Below are 14,957 nucleotides of genomic sequence, written 5' to 3'. Positions count from 1 at the left end.
AGTGCGAACCGCTGTGTGAAGGTTCCACATTTTGACAGGGAACACAGACGGAGGTCACGTGACCAACGTTTTGGGGACGATGTCTCATCGTCCTCAAAGACAGATGAGAGGACTATGACGCTAACACTTCCCACCCACTTCCATTCACTGTGCTAAGCTAACTAGCTTCGGCAGATATTGAGAGACTTTCTCTAAAAGTTGCCACATTGCTTCAAGTTGGTGCTTGTTTTTAGTGTCAGAAATCACTGAAGGTGCACTGAATAAGTAAAGTCAAGTTGGTTTTATTTGTACGGTGCCAAATCCCAACAAAAGTTCTCTCACAACACTTTACAAGTCAAGCAGGTCCAGGATCAGTGGGGACGGACATCTGCTTTGACCGGTTGGGGGGAAAGAGAGCAAGAGAGTAGAGCAGAGACAAAGACAGACAATGGAGGAAGACAGAGATACAGGTGGAAAGAGTGGGACAGAGATAAAGAGAGAGAGAAAGGAGGACCGATGGACAGACGGGGACGTGAGCAGGTGGAGCTATGGGTGGCAGCTTGAGCCACTTCAGGTCCGCAGCCTCGTCCAGCAGCAGCGCCAGGAAACTGAGTAGTTTGATGAAGATGGTGTGAGTCACATGATGTGGCTTTCAGAGTCACCTGATCTCAAGTCCGTGGCCTCCACTGCGACTCCAGGAAGCTGAATGACCAAAGTGTTGCGTCAACCTCTGAAATCGAGGCCCACATTGAGACTTTGACGGCAACATGATTGTGTCTCCTGGCCTTTGACGGTGGGCATCGGCACCCTCAACTGGGTTCATAGGGATGGGACAGGGACCGGGTCTAGAGTCCCTGCTGGGTTTCACTCATTCTTGTTTTATCTCCGGAAAATTAAACTGTGAGGAGTTTTTGAGTATTTGTCAGAGTTTTGTGGCTCTGTTGATGTGGATGTTTGTTCATGAGTGAAGGGGCTTCAATAAGTTTAATATAAAAAAAAGAACTGCTTGTATTATTGGTTTCTCCTGACTTGTTGGAGGTTTGGGGAGGAAGACCAGAGCAGAACGTAGTCTGGAGTTCTGCTCCTGCCTGTTTCTGTTCTTCCACTAATTCTTATGCTTCTTTTCTGGGGGTAAGAGCCCAACACATAATGACACCCCCCCCCCCCCCCCCCCCCGAGGCAGAGGTACAGAAACACCAGGTAGTGAGGCTTTAAAATGTCAGAGGAGGATGAAGGTTCAGGTTGCAGAGTAGTTTGAAGTTCATTACATTATAAAAGGGGCATAAAACCTGAGGCAGTTTCTGGTCCTGAGGGCAGTTCTCTCCTACAGATCTGCAGCCTCGGTTGGCTCTGGTTTTAATTTAGTTTTTGATGGCTTCATTGCAAAGGGACAGAAATAACGTTTAGTTTAGCACAAACCGGTTGGGAACGAACCAGCAGAATCAGTGAAAAGACGGCGTGAGGGCAGTTTTCTGAGGGCCTCCACCTGGCTGCTATAATTAGCAGCGTCAGCGCTCCTTCACGCTGCCTTCACGGCCCCTCTGCCAGCATATGTGCACCGGGAGCGGGGGAGGATTTTGGAGCCGCTCCGCCGCAGCGCTCACTTCCGCGTTGTCCGTCACCGTAGAGCAGGAAGCACCGCACTAAGAGGAAGGAGTTAATCCGCCCTTCTGCTGTTTACCTGCGGGTATGTCTACCGGCTCACCCCAGGAATGCCTCTCTGATCTCCGGTGTTGCCACTGCAGTCCCCGGCGCTAGCTAACCTCACTGCGGCTAATTCCTTCACTGTTGGCGGGGCTGGACGCACCGCGGGCGGCGGTGGTTTGCCTTGTTGACCACTAAACCGGCTCTTGTGTGACTGTGTGACTCTGAAACGTGTGTTATCGCCGCAGAGTCGTCAGTCCGATGCCAGGTGAGGTGAACCCGTGGGAGAAGCTACATGGAGGCTAACTAACCCAGAGATCCGTCGGTGCTGCTGAGTTTAAAGAGGAACTGCGGTACTTAAACGCCACAATGCCAGCCGGTAAGTGTGTGTTTATGTCTGTGAGTGTGACAGCTGAAGAGTGTTGACAACATGCTTGAACAACACTTGACTTGGAATGTGAGTGCTGCATTTAAGGTCATAGGTTCAGCTAATCTCACCACACAGATTTAAGTTAAGAGAAGTACTGAGATGCGTTCATGGTCGTCGCTTTTGAGCAGGAACGAAAGGCTTCTGACGTCTTCTGTGACACCTGGAGTGAAACAGACTTATTAATATTCATAAAGGAAGTGTTTCCTGGGCGGTGAGGGACTTCCACCACGTTTCTCCGTCTTGTTTTGTCAGTCTTTCATCGCCACTCCTAGTTGGAGCAACTGTTGGCCACCAAACCACAACAAACTTGCCAAATCTCCCCAGTGATGCATTCACTGTCCATATTTCTGCAGCTGTTGGACTGTAAACTGTTTGAATGACGCGTCTTTCTTCTTGACAACAGAACTACGAAGTCACAGTTTAGTCAAGTGAGCTTGTTGTTCTCCAGGATGTGATGTGAGGCAGGGCTGGAACCACAAACTCTGGGTGTCAGTAGTAAAATGTGCATTTTCTCTCTGTTCTCTGTTCCTGTCTTCAAGAACAGTCTTTCTGCTGGTAACATTTCTCTGTTGTGGTCCACCTGGGGGGGGGGGGGGGGGGGGGTGTTACACGCTGGTGGAAGAAACATACGCCAGATCAAGTATGGCAGCAGTCACTACTTTGTCCTGGTTTTAGACCAAAACCAGAGACATAGCAGGGTTCTGGACTCCTGACAGCTGTTCCTGGAAGCAGCGAGCTGGTGCTGCTCTGCTTGACTGTTGCATAACTTGAGGCAGTAACTGAGCGGGTTTCTCACTCGCTGAAGCCACCCACCGGATTACCTGGAAGAATCCAGGAGTTCTCATTCCCAGTCGGAGTGGAAAGCTCCAAAAAAGTCTGCCCTGACTTGTTCGAGGGTGGATTCGGGTCTCATGGAGGTGCTGAAACAGATTCGCGTGTTGTTGTTGTCTGGCTGGTGCAGGTGGAGAACCTCGCCTCCATCTTTACATGCGAGGGACAACAAGACGTCCTCAGAATCATGTCCCGACCTTTGACCTCTGGATCGTGTCCCCAGCTGGAGCGTGAACTCTTCAGAAGGTGTGTTGGGCTCCGCGCCCTCGCCAGCAGCTGCTCTGGCAGGTGACCAGCTGCTGTTTACTGGAGACGAGCTTTTATCCTGAAAACCCACTTGGCTGCTCACACATAGGAAGTAGGAGGAGAAATCTAAGTTCCCCTTGGACAGTTTTGGAGGTGCTTGTGTGTGTGTGTGTGTGTGTGTGTGTGTGTGTGTGTGTGTGTGTGTGTGCACGCGCGCGCGCTGGCTGCAGCCTCCCTGCAGGCTCCACACCAGCTCTGTAATTACTCCCAGTGGTGAACTGGTGATTTCATTAGCAGTAATGTGACGCTTTCACCATTGATCCCTGATGGGCCAGTGAGGCGGACCGTGTGTGTGTGTGTGTGTGTGTGTGTGTGTGTGTGTGTGTGTGTGTGTTAGAATAATCTCTGGGAATCTGCTTGGGATTCTTTTCAGGATCCCGTTTATTACCGTGTGTGGAGACGTGACGAGGACCAACACCCGGGTACCAAGTTGATACCCAAATTCTGAAAAGTGTTTGTTCTGTGGTACTGAAACCAGGAGGGTTTGATGCGGGACGTGAGCTTCACAACGGGACAGCAGCGGTGCAGCAACATGTGTATTTATTGTAATTTTCTGCATTTATACACAAAAACATGTTGAAATATTCATGTGCTTGTGTAAAACCTTCAGTTGATTCAAATCAGCTGAATCGGTGTCAGTCAGTTGTTGGTGATCGTTAATCACGAGTAACGACAAGGGCCAGCCTGCTGCACTGGTGTGTCTGTGTGTCAGTGGAACTGGTCCCGTGCTGGGGTGGGTCCACCGCTGGACGCCTGAGACTGAGCCAGTTTGTCACACACAGACAGGAAGTAGATGGACCTGCGTCGCTGGCAGAGAGCTGCTATTAATAATCAACTCATCTCCTCTGTGTGTGTGTGTGTGTGTGTTGTGTGTTGTGTGCGTACGCTCTCTGGTTCAACACTCCTGGGTCTGTTGTGATCTAGAGGCTCTCATTATCCTCCAAGTGTTAACCACCTCAATTAACTCGTTATGTAGGATAAGCCAGCCGTTGCTCTCGCTGTGGTGGCGGCGGCGGCGGCGGCGGCAGCGGCAGAGTCCTTAAACCAGATGAGCAGCGAGATCAGCACACGAGGGGGTGGCAGAGATAAATGCGGGGAAATCCTCCCAGACGGGCCGGCTCCTCGTGGAGGCCGCCGTGTTTCCGGCCTTCAGTAAAGCCTGAGATGTGAAGAATGAGGACGAACCAACATCTGGTTCCCTGCAGAACATTCTGTGTTCGATGGCGTCGCGTGATGACGACCCGTCGTGTTTAACTATTACACGGCGACTGCTGATCTGAAGTTTGAAGAGAAAAGAACTGCAGATCAAATCTTGACGTCTGTTCAGGTTTTCCCTGAAAGCCTCGGTCCTGCTGCAGGTGAGGCGGCGTGAGGCGGTCTCCTTGGCAGCAGCGGCCCAGCAAGTGTTTGTTCCCCAGTGGAACGTGACGCCGGTGAGTGGCGGTCCCAGCAGCAGCCTGGACGCCTCATGCTGGGCTCAGGACGCTCGGGACTGTCCTCCTCTTTTGTTGAAACTGTGTATTTGACAAGAGTTTTATTGGGGATTCCTCCGTCTCGCCTGTGTGAGGACGGAGGCGAGAGCCACGCCGCCGTTGCACCGATGTCATGCTCTGCTGGTTTGTCCTCAGGCTGACCATAAATGCAGTAATTTTTGGTTTTTTATTTATTTTTTTGTCAGGCCTGATTGTGGATCAGTCCCCTTTATCACTTCCTGTGCAATGGTCTCGCCTTCAAAATAAGAGTATCAGTACTTTATTAGTCGGGTCATCAGGATGACACACACACACACACACACACACACAAGCGATGAGGCTGATTTCATTAAGCTTGGTGGAGGGGCGGAGCCTAGGCTGGCCTAGAACTCATTAATGTTTTGAGTCTGGTGAGTCACAGCATCAGGAAATGAATGTTTCTCACACCTTGATGCCCCCCCCCCCCCCCCCCCCCCACACACACACACACACATACACACACAGGCGGTGAACCTGATCCGCTACGATGTGATGTGAGGCCGGGTCGCGTCAGGCTACCGACCACATCTCCAAGCTTAGGTTGTTGCGGGCGTGTCTGATGGAAGCGGGACCACCTTCTGCACCGCTTTCTGTCTGCTCACATCTTCAAAGTTGTGCCGATGGGGTTGGGGGGGGGGGGACACCAGCATGCACCTGTATCCCAGGTGGAACAGGAGTGTTTGGGATGCAGTTGGAATCAAAGTGGATCAAACCCGGTGACTGCGTGCTGTTCTGAAGCTCCGCCGGTTAATTGTAGGTGCACGGTCGCCTCCTGTCGTCAGGACGACTCCCCCCTCAGTTGTCGGCTGTGATTTGTATGCGGCGAGGAAGACGGTTTGTTCTGTAAAGGAGGATTTGGCCTAAATATAACTTCAAAGGAGACGTGGCTCCTGTGTTCCCTCCACCGTCCCTGCAGCGGCCCGGCTTTTATCTTCCTCGGCTCGCTGCTTCTCTGCACTTTTTTTTTTAGAGATGATGATGATTCTGCTGTCGGGGGTTCGCTGGCGTGTCTCATCAGCGGGACGGGTGTCACGACGAGGCGTTCGGTCGCAAAACGGACGCGGACCCGAGGGGCAGAGCAGGAAGTGACACGGCCACCTGGCTGGGTCGAGTCCAGGACACCATGGCGGATGTCTGACGTCTGTGTTGATATGCAAATCGTCACGTGCTGAGCCTCTAGTCTGATGACTTTGTTTTGTGTTTGAGCAAATATTTTTGTCCCTGCAACTAAAATGAGCATCAGAATAATTTCACAAACAATATGCAAATCATAAGGTGGCGACTCGGAGGGCGCGAGTGAAAACTCTTGGAATTGTTTGGGTTTTTTTCTGCATCTGAAACAATATTTCCTGCTCTTGGCTGAACCACATCAAACCTTTCACAGTGAATTCTGTTGGCAGGCAGTGTTCAGGTGAGGCTCCGGTATTCAGGGGGAGTTAAAGCTCGCATTTAATGCGACAAAAACAAGAAAAAGCACCATTTGAATTTTTTTATTCGTTCACCTGAAGGTGGAGAAAATAATCGCAGAAAAAAAAATGTTCTGTAACCTTTTATCAGCAGATTTAGGTTTCGTTTTCCGTCGTTTGTGGTTGCTGGTGGCTGCTCTCCCGTGTGTGTGTGTGTGTGCGTGTGTGTGTGTGCGCACGCTCTCTCTGTGGACAAGCATAAACTATGGTAACATTTGATTCCCTGTTGAACCAGAAACATTGGTGTTACCAATGGCGCAGTTTTAACAGAGAGAGAAGAAAGCCCCCCCACCCCCCCACCTGAAGAGGTGGTCAAGTTTCACTGGGCTAAGACGTTCTTCAGTTGACTACAGCGACAGTTGTGTTGGTCCTCACATAGACGGCAGCACAAACACACACAGGGAAAAAATCTGTTCCCCCCCCCCCCCCACACACACACACAGACTCGTTTACATGGGTGCAAATAGACGATCACATCTGTGCGAAATGCTAAATTCCTTCATCAGCAGTCCCTCTTAGTTAATCTGCATAATTACAGTCCAATCAGGATGATTAAACACCTTCAACCCAACACACACACTCACACACCCCCTCCCTGATCGCGTTATGTCATCTTTGTCTGGTGTTTAGCGTGTTTGTCTCGCATCCCTCAGGGGAGTCGGCGCCCAGGGACTTTGAGCTGTTCGGACTCTGCAGCACTGCAGCTTCACCTGCAGCCCTCAGCAGATCTGCAGATCTGCAGCTGCTGCAGCTGCTGCGGCTGCCGGCGGTGATGGTGAGGGTAAACACGCACTGCAAGGTCAGAGAGTCAGTGTGTGAGGGGGGGAGAGAGAGAGGCAGAGAGAGGGGGGAGAGAGACAGAGAGAGAGACAGAGAGAAGGTTGAAACAGAGACACACAGAGACATCGAGGTCCACCTGGCAGGCCGTCTACCACTAAGCCTCCGACACGATGGATTCAGAGAACAACGAGTCGGGTAGGCGACTGTTTCTGACTGCTGTGTGTGTGTGTGTGTGTGTGTGTGTGTGTGAGTGTGTCTGAATAACGGATGTGAAGAGTCCAGGTCTGTGTCTCAGTGAACGAGCCTGCATGGCGGCGGCCATTGACGTGCTCTCTGTCTGAACCATCGAGCCCTCTCATCCTCTCCTCGTCCAATCAGCTGCCTGGCTGAGCCTGACTGGCAGGCCTGAGACCAACCAGTGTGCAGGCAGAGATGCGACGTAGTTGTGGCAGCGAGGGAGGGGCCACAACAGGGCGCCGCTGGTGCTGCTCACGATGGTGTTTTATGAATGACACTCACTCTGATTACATCGGTGACACTCAGGTGAGCGACTGAACAGCTGACGACTCGATCAGGATGCTGAAATGAGAAACATTCGCTGCTGAAATGTGATGGATTCTTTATCACAGACATTAAAAAACAGAGTACAGCAGGATTTTCTGGCCTGCTCCTTTACTACTTTGGATATTTAGCTGAAAGCTCATGGAGATTGACGGCTAACAACAGCTTAACTGTCCAAAAGCATCCGTTTACAAACTCTCCAGGTCGTCTGGTATAATCCAGGTCTCCTCAATCCAGACGGATGATCAGTAATCCACAAACGCTTCGATCAGAGATTAGAACTACCACTGTTCTATCTCGGCGCTACCATGAAGGAGCTAACGTTTTCTTCAGAGCAGAGACGTCCCCGCTGGACCGAAGAGTTCCTTCGTTGTCGCTCGGTTAGACTCCTTACAGGTTTGACACTTGAAAGGTCGATCAGACAAAGATGAATTCGTTGGTTTTTGTCACAGAGACGGATTTCACCATCGTGGCCTCCAGACGCTTGAGCGGTCGGTTGATACTTCAGCTTTTGAACATGATTAACAAATGACCGGTTCCTCCGTGATGGTGCCTGCGGGGCCCCGGAGTGCAGTTAGCGCTGGCAGGAGAGTCTGAGCATGAAGGACTGCCTGGTTGTTTGGATGCAGCCGGCCTTCAGCCTCAGGCGGGCAGATGTTGGACTGGCAGAGGCCCTGAAGCTCTGGAGGTCATCTGTTGTCTTTCATGCTTAATTAAGCTGCTCCCACCCACCCTGCTACCTTGCTGCCACACACACACACACACACACAGGGCTACGTGTTGTGTGACTCCATCTACTAGCGGTAGTTAGAGGAGGAGCTGCGAGTGCAGGGGCCCGACATGTTGTAAAACGCTAACCGAGCTTGTCTTCGTCCCTGTTGGCGACAAGAGGACGCCAGTGGAACGAGAGGCAGGAACGGAGCTCCTTCAGCACGTGGACGGGCTGCAGCGGCGGATGCCGGGACCTGGGTGCCGCCATGTTTGCTGGCACGAGGCTTTGTTAGTAACTTAACTGTAACGTTCCTGGAGTTGATCCGGGAGGTTTAGTGAACACGGCCCCCCTGGTGTCAGCCAGTGTGCTTGTTACGGCAAAATGGACTTGTGAATGTGCGTTGTCTGACGCGTGTGGACCACTTTTTAAATGCCATGTGGCGCTCGGAGAAAAAAAAAACGAGTGCCACAACTTAAATCTGCCGTGTGACCCTAATGTCTCTCTGAGGGGGAGGAAGTCACTTCCTCCGCACACAAAAACACCCTCCTGAGCGCTCTCTCTCTCTCTCTCTCTCTCTCTCTCTCTCTCTCTCTCTCTCTCTCTCTCTCTCTCTCTCTCTCTCCCTCCCTCCCTCCCTCCCTCCCTCCCTCCCTCCCTCTCTCTCTCTCTCTCTCTCTCTCTCTCTCTCTCTCTCTCTCTCTCTCTCCTCTCTCTCTCTCTCTCTCTCTCTCTCTCTCTCTCTCTCTCTCTCTCTCTCTCTCTCTCTCTCTCTCTCTCTCTCTCTCTCTCTCTCTCTCTCTCTCTCTCTCTCTCCCCCCCCCCCTCCCTCCCCGGAGCCGCTGCTCCAGGGTTCTGTGACGCCGTCCGGACAAACCAGAGCCGCAGGTCTCATTAACCACACAGTAGACAGAAAATCTCAGCTTTTTCATAGTGAAGGATCAAGATTACAGGTGTGTGTGTGTATGACAAGCTGCTGGAACACCTGATGACACCTGTTGTTTGGATTTAAAAAAAAAAGATTATTCGTTACATACAGGAAAAAAAACCCCACATGCAACAATGTGAACTTAGAAAAATATATTTTCTTTATTTCTTGAAACGTTTGTGAAAGCCCATAAATGATATATTTACTGTCTTGCATCTCCGTCATGAGCGACAGACGATTGAGACTTGAGCCGAACTGGGCCGGCGCCAGGCTGATGCTGCTCGACGTAAGAAGTGATCAATCACATCTGCTGGTGACGGTGATGCACAGATGTTATCCTGCATCTGTAGCTTCCGACCTGCAAGTGCTTGGTATTTTTGCCGGAAGGGAGACTGAAAGGATCAATAGATCCATAGAACCGCTGGGATCTTTGACTGGATACGTGCCTCTACCAGGAACGGCCATCATGTGTCATTTGAAGTCAACGACCACGCGCCCTGATAGTGATTTTACCTTTTAAACGGGAGTCCTTGATTCCTAAAAAAAAAAAGGACATTATTGTGCATCACAAGCTCTCCAGTGAGACCAGTCTAACCAGTAAAATGGTCCCGCAGCAGTCGTTGCAGGGCTGGAGCTTGTCCTCCACTGCTGGTTGTGGCCAAAAGGCTCTTTTTTCTTTAGTTTTTTTTAGATCAGCAGCTCCAGAAGATTGATTTATTTATTTGATTTTCTATTTTAGAATTTGAGTCGAGGTGTTATGAGGCCGGCTGGCCCTCCCGAAATCTCACAGAAATCCTGGTAAATTGAGGGACGAGCGTGTTTCCAATCACGCTGAGTTCCCGGGAATCTTCTTTCCTGCTGCAGGATTAATTGATATGCCGACGCCGCGGTTCTGAGCTGATCACTTTAATTCAGTCCCTGGCAGATTGGCAAGATTTGATGGCTGATAAGTTCATTCAGACGCTGGCCCACTTCGAATGGATTTGCTCCGGACTTAAAGACCCAGGACATTTCTGAGCGCCGTTGCTGCTCCTAAACCGGACTGATGGTTCAATGAGCAGTTTTTACTTCCTGTATCACCTGAAATACGATGAAAACACGATGGTCCCGCCTCCTCCAGCTGCCTCGCACACACGTAGATCCCAGCATCACCCCAGCCGTTTATTCCAGTTTTGCTGTGACATGAAAACTGACCGTGGTTGATTAGAACTGATCAGCGGGGTTAGTTTCAGTCGCCTGAATGTGTTTGATCTGTGCTCCGTCAACTAACGACCCCAAACCTCAGGTACTCGATAACAACGTGCGGACGTTTTGATTGATGAATCCAAGAAAGTGGATCCCAGCGTTCGTAATGAGGAGGAACGTCGATCGTCTGTTTCTCGGTTGCTCGCCATTACGAGGAAACTCGAGTTTAATTAGGAAACCTCATCTTTTATTCATTTATTTTTATCTGTCTGATCCTGGATCAGTTACCTACAGAATCACTTTCACTGCCTTCAAAATAAAAGCAGCGATACTTCATTACTTTTGTCATTTTTGTCAGAGCTGCTTTGAGGGTTTTAATCTCCTGGAATCTCAGCACTGCTGTTGTTAGCTAGTTGTTAGCGGCTAAGCTAACGTTATTCTATGCTGTATTGTTGATATACAGCAGAACCCTGGGAGAATATTTATACTGTGTGATGGTGGATGGAGATTTGGCAGCAATTCTAAACTCCTGAGAGGCTAAGAAGACAATTTGGGCCAGACTGTGGCAGTTTGGATGCTGCATTTGTTCTTCAGCTGTCCCACATCTCCTCCCTCTTGTCTGGACCAGGATTTAGCTTCTTACTGTCGTTAATCTGTAGACGTGGTATCAAGCTGCTAACAGGACTGCTAACTGTACCCGGTGGAGCAGGAAGTCCTGCTGGCCACGCTGACTGCACCACAGCTTGGTCGTAGCTCAGCGGTAGTTGTCACTGTTCAGGTTTGACCTTGAGGGCTGCGGCGGCGTCTTCCGGCCTCCGTGACGTTCCGACCCGAAGGCTGCGGGGCACAGCTTCAGAAATTATGAGTTGTACCGTAATTACACGGTTCAGTGCCTCCGCTCCGCTCCTTAGCTGCAGCGCTACAGAGCGTCATGATGTACATAGTCTGACTACGAGCTTGTTATGACCTTGAACACACATCAGAGTGTATTAGGCTTCTCACTTTAATCTTAAATGATCTTAATTTACATAAACTTGTCTCATCTGCGTGTTCGATATGAACCCACCTCTTCTTTGGTCATTTGCCCGACATGTTAGATGTGCAGTTCTGATCGCTCACCTGATCTAAATCATGACAAGGTCTTTTTCTTCTTCTCATCGCAGAACAATTCAGAATTGATATGAGAACAATTTCTTGATGATTTTGAGTTGGTTTTTTTTTTTTATGCCAGAAGATGAAGGCCTCTGGTGTCCCATCACTCAGTAACCCTCTGGCTCACGCCTCCCTGTGACTCCCTCAGACCTCACCCTCCTTGTTGTGGCTGCAGCGTCTCCGTCCTCACGCCGCTGAGCTGAGCAGATGTGTTTTTCAAACACGAGTAAGCCTGCGTGGGGGCTGCGTCAGCGGCTCCATATGCTTGTGGAGGCTGTGGATCTCTTCCCGCAGCGGCGTTTGGCAGACCGCTCGCTGCCTCGCTGAGACACTGAGACTGTCTGTCAAAGAGGAAGCAGCAGGAAATGACCTCACTCCGAGATTTCTGCTGCAGCCGTCAGAAGGCTCGGCAGACCAGAGGTCAGAGGCGTGCTTTGACATGGCAGCGACTGCGGTTCTGCCCTGAGGAGAATCATCACATTCACAGGCTGACTCGGTGAGGCCAAACAAAAACCTCATGAATGCTTCCGGTATCTTCCTCATTCAGGGTTTATTTTTGGAGACCGAGCAGCCTCATGCGCGGGTGGGTCCATCCGGATCAGATAACTGGACTACTGGCGCTGTCCCGGCCATGTATACGCTCAAGTGTGTCAGCTGCCGCAACACCTGGTGGCTGTCACTCTGTCCCCTGGTTCACCTTCTCTTCACCACAAACTGAAACAAGTTAACCAATGGAGGACTAGAAAAACTGACTGTCCCTGAAGCTGAGACGCCATCGAGGTTGACTCTTTGTCCAGAGATGGTTGTTCCCGCCGCCGTGATGATGATGATGATGCCTTCCTCCGCTCAGCGTCCCGCGGCACCCACGCAGACGCACCAATGCTGTGTAATGCAGCATCAGTTTTCCAAGATCCCCTGGTACACAAGCGGCTCTGTCTGAAACGGGAACCTGCAGCGTCACATGAAACCACAGAGTTACAGCTGAACTGCAGAAGTTTTGTGGAGCCGCAGAGCCGTTGATAATTCATGGCTGCGGGTGACGTCACCCGATGGAAACAAGCCTTAAAATAGGCGTTCATTGCCGTCGGTGGTTGGGGTGCGTTCCAGTCCAGAGACGGTGTCTCTACACAGAAACACAAGGATCTGTTTCAGATCCCATGAGGTATTGTGGTCCTGGAAAGTGGTTCTAAAATAAATCCCAGATATTTGTGTTATCACGCAGAGATATTCAAGGTCCTCAGGAGCATAAATAACAATAAAAAAGGTTTTTGGCTATTTGATCCGAGCTGGACTGGGCCGCTGAGAGGATTAGGATTGAGTTCCTCCTGTGCTTCCCGTACTTGGCAGCATCTCGGCTTTCCTGCGGTTACAGTAAAATCTCTCCATCGGATCCTGTTGCAGCTGCTTCGAGTCATTATGGTTCAGTCCGGGTTTAAACTCAACCCGGCGAATCTGTGAGCCGTAAAACCTGTTTCACGGTGATTCGTCTTCTTTCTCTCTGACACACACATTTCTCAGCACCGTGGGGAGAAAGAAAGCTGCGTTTTGATCCTTTTTCCCTTTTTTTGGGGGGGGGGGGGGTGTTTTTGATGCAGCTTCTCTGTCGCCAAGCCTGAACTCCCACAGTGAGCCGCCATGACACGCAAACCTCAGCAGATAGAAAATGGAAGGTGCTTTGATGTGCGTCATTCATGGAGATTGTTAAGAGAGAAAACATTTTAGGACCCAGAGCAGCAGCCGCTCACTGTTTCTGCCTCACTTCATCACTGTGGTTCAGTCTACATGTTGTTGTTGTTGTTTGTTTGTTTCTTTGACAGGGAAGACGCACCACGGCTTAGCAGCTCCGAGTTAGCAGCTCCCAGGGTTAGCAGCTCCCGGGGTTAGCAGCTACTGGGGTTAGCAGCTCCCAGAGTTAGCAGCTACTGGGGTTAGCAGCTCCCAGAGTTAGCAGCTACTGGGGTTAGCAGCTCCCAGAGTTGGCAGCTACTGGGGTTAGCAGCTCCCAGAGTTAGCAGCTACTGGGGTTAGCAGCTCCCAGGGTTAGCAGCTCCCAGGGTTAGCAGCTCCCGGGGTTAGCAGCTCCCGGGGTTAGCAGCTCCCGGGGTTAGCAGCTCCCAGGGTTAGCAGCTCCCGGGGTTAGCAGCTACTAGACTTAGCAGCTCCCAGAGTTAGCAGCTCCTAGTGTTAGCAGCTACTAGGGTTAGCAGCTCCCTTCTGTTTATTGTAACCTCAGTGACTTCTCGGGGTCGTTCCATCTCTGTATGTTGGCAGGACTCATCAGACTGGGGATGGATTCTGATGGTGTTCGTTAGGGTGGTAGAACCCAGAAGGGATCAGATGTCTGAACTGATCCAGAACCAGATCTGCTGACGTCATATCGTCTCTCCAAGTGCCCTCTAGTGGTTGGTGCCTTAACCCTGGAGTGCGCCGCTTCATCCTCTTCCGGTTCTTATTTAGAGTTCATGGCAGCAAGTTTAGAGCTATGTTACTGCCACCTAGTGGACTGGAGTCATTCACACACTCTCTCCTGATTATGAAGTCCCCTCTGTTAAAGCCTGTGGAACAGTCATTCAGAACCCGGGTTCAGCTCTTGACATAAATGTTCCTTCTTCTCACCACCTCCCTGTGGATCGGGGGATCAGCCAGACTTTCCACATGTTTTCCCCGTGAATGACATGGCGACGCGGCGCTATAAACTGACGCCTGGCGTGTAAGACAGACGTTTAATTATCCGAGGTGGAATCAAACGTCTGATAATGAGTTAGTGGGTCTAGTCTCGTCAGGTTTGATAACCGGATCTGTGTTGTGCTCTGGCACTCCAATTATCTTCCTCATCATGCGAGTGTCAGCGGTGCTGACAACTCACAACCGGGCCGACTGCCTCACTCGCACAGCAGGGTGGCGGCCTCTGTTGGAACGCCGTTACCCTCACACGGGAGGGCTCACGGCTGCGAATCTCTTCATTTTTCCTGTCTGACACAATTAAAATCCCCCAAACTGGATGTGGAGTTGATTCAGTTTTTTTTGCTCTTCAAGGAAATGAACAAATATTAACTGTACGGTCCTCACATTAGTAATTTCAAATTTATTATTATTTTTGGTCCATTAAGCAAAGATCTCTTCTCCTCTGAGGAAACAATGCAGCAAATAAATGATGTAGGCGCTCCTCCAGATGCCCCAGAAATAAAGAGAAGTGCTACTTTTTCAGATGAACAATGTTTAGATGTGTTTCTCAGTACGAACAAAATGTGGATATCCTATAAACTTTTATTATTATTATTATTTTTTATTTTTTTTTAAATAAAGATAATGCTGACATTGGTAGAAAATGGCTCCTGGTCCAAGCAGATGTAATCTACGGTCACACGTCTGCACACAGAGGGAAGAGCGTTTTTAAAAACCCGATCGCGGTGGGATCACGTGCCAGAAATGTTCTGGAGGCTTTGGTGCGGATGTAGAACGTCCTGCTTGTGGA

At 50.3% G+C, this 14,957-nt stretch overlaps 1 protein-coding gene across 6 annotated transcripts in view; it reads left to right on the top strand.

The window, feature by feature from the left end:
- The first annotated feature begins 1,401 nt into the window (after positions 1 to 1,401).
- efr3a (EFR3 homolog A (S. cerevisiae)) overlaps positions 1,402 to 14,957 on the top strand; it is a 63,941-nt gene continuing 50,385 nt past the window's right edge. For 2 of the 6 annotated variants that reach the window (XM_086204401.1, XM_086204400.1), the window contains exon 1: positions 7,021 to 7,142. In XM_086204401.1, coding sequence (XP_086060527.1) covers positions 7,118 to 7,142 — 25 coding nt within the window. In that variant the 5' untranslated portion in view covers positions 7,021 to 7,117. Of the gene's footprint in view, positions 2,003 to 7,018; positions 7,143 to 14,957 lie in introns of those variants that run through there. The other 4 variants (XM_086204398.1, XM_086204399.1, XM_086204397.1 and 1 more) reach the window with 4 other exon arrangements.

Source organism: Aulostomus chinensis, chromosome 5, assembly GCF_037954235.1.
Source record: "Aulostomus chinensis isolate RoL2024-O1b breed Wild chromosome 5, RoL_Achi_v1.0, whole genome shotgun sequence".
Lineage (NCBI taxonomy): Eukaryota > Metazoa > Chordata > Actinopteri > Syngnathiformes > Aulostomidae > Aulostomus > Aulostomus chinensis.
The sequence above is the reverse complement of the archived record's forward strand: the minus strand, read 5'-3'. Positions and strand labels throughout refer to the sequence as shown.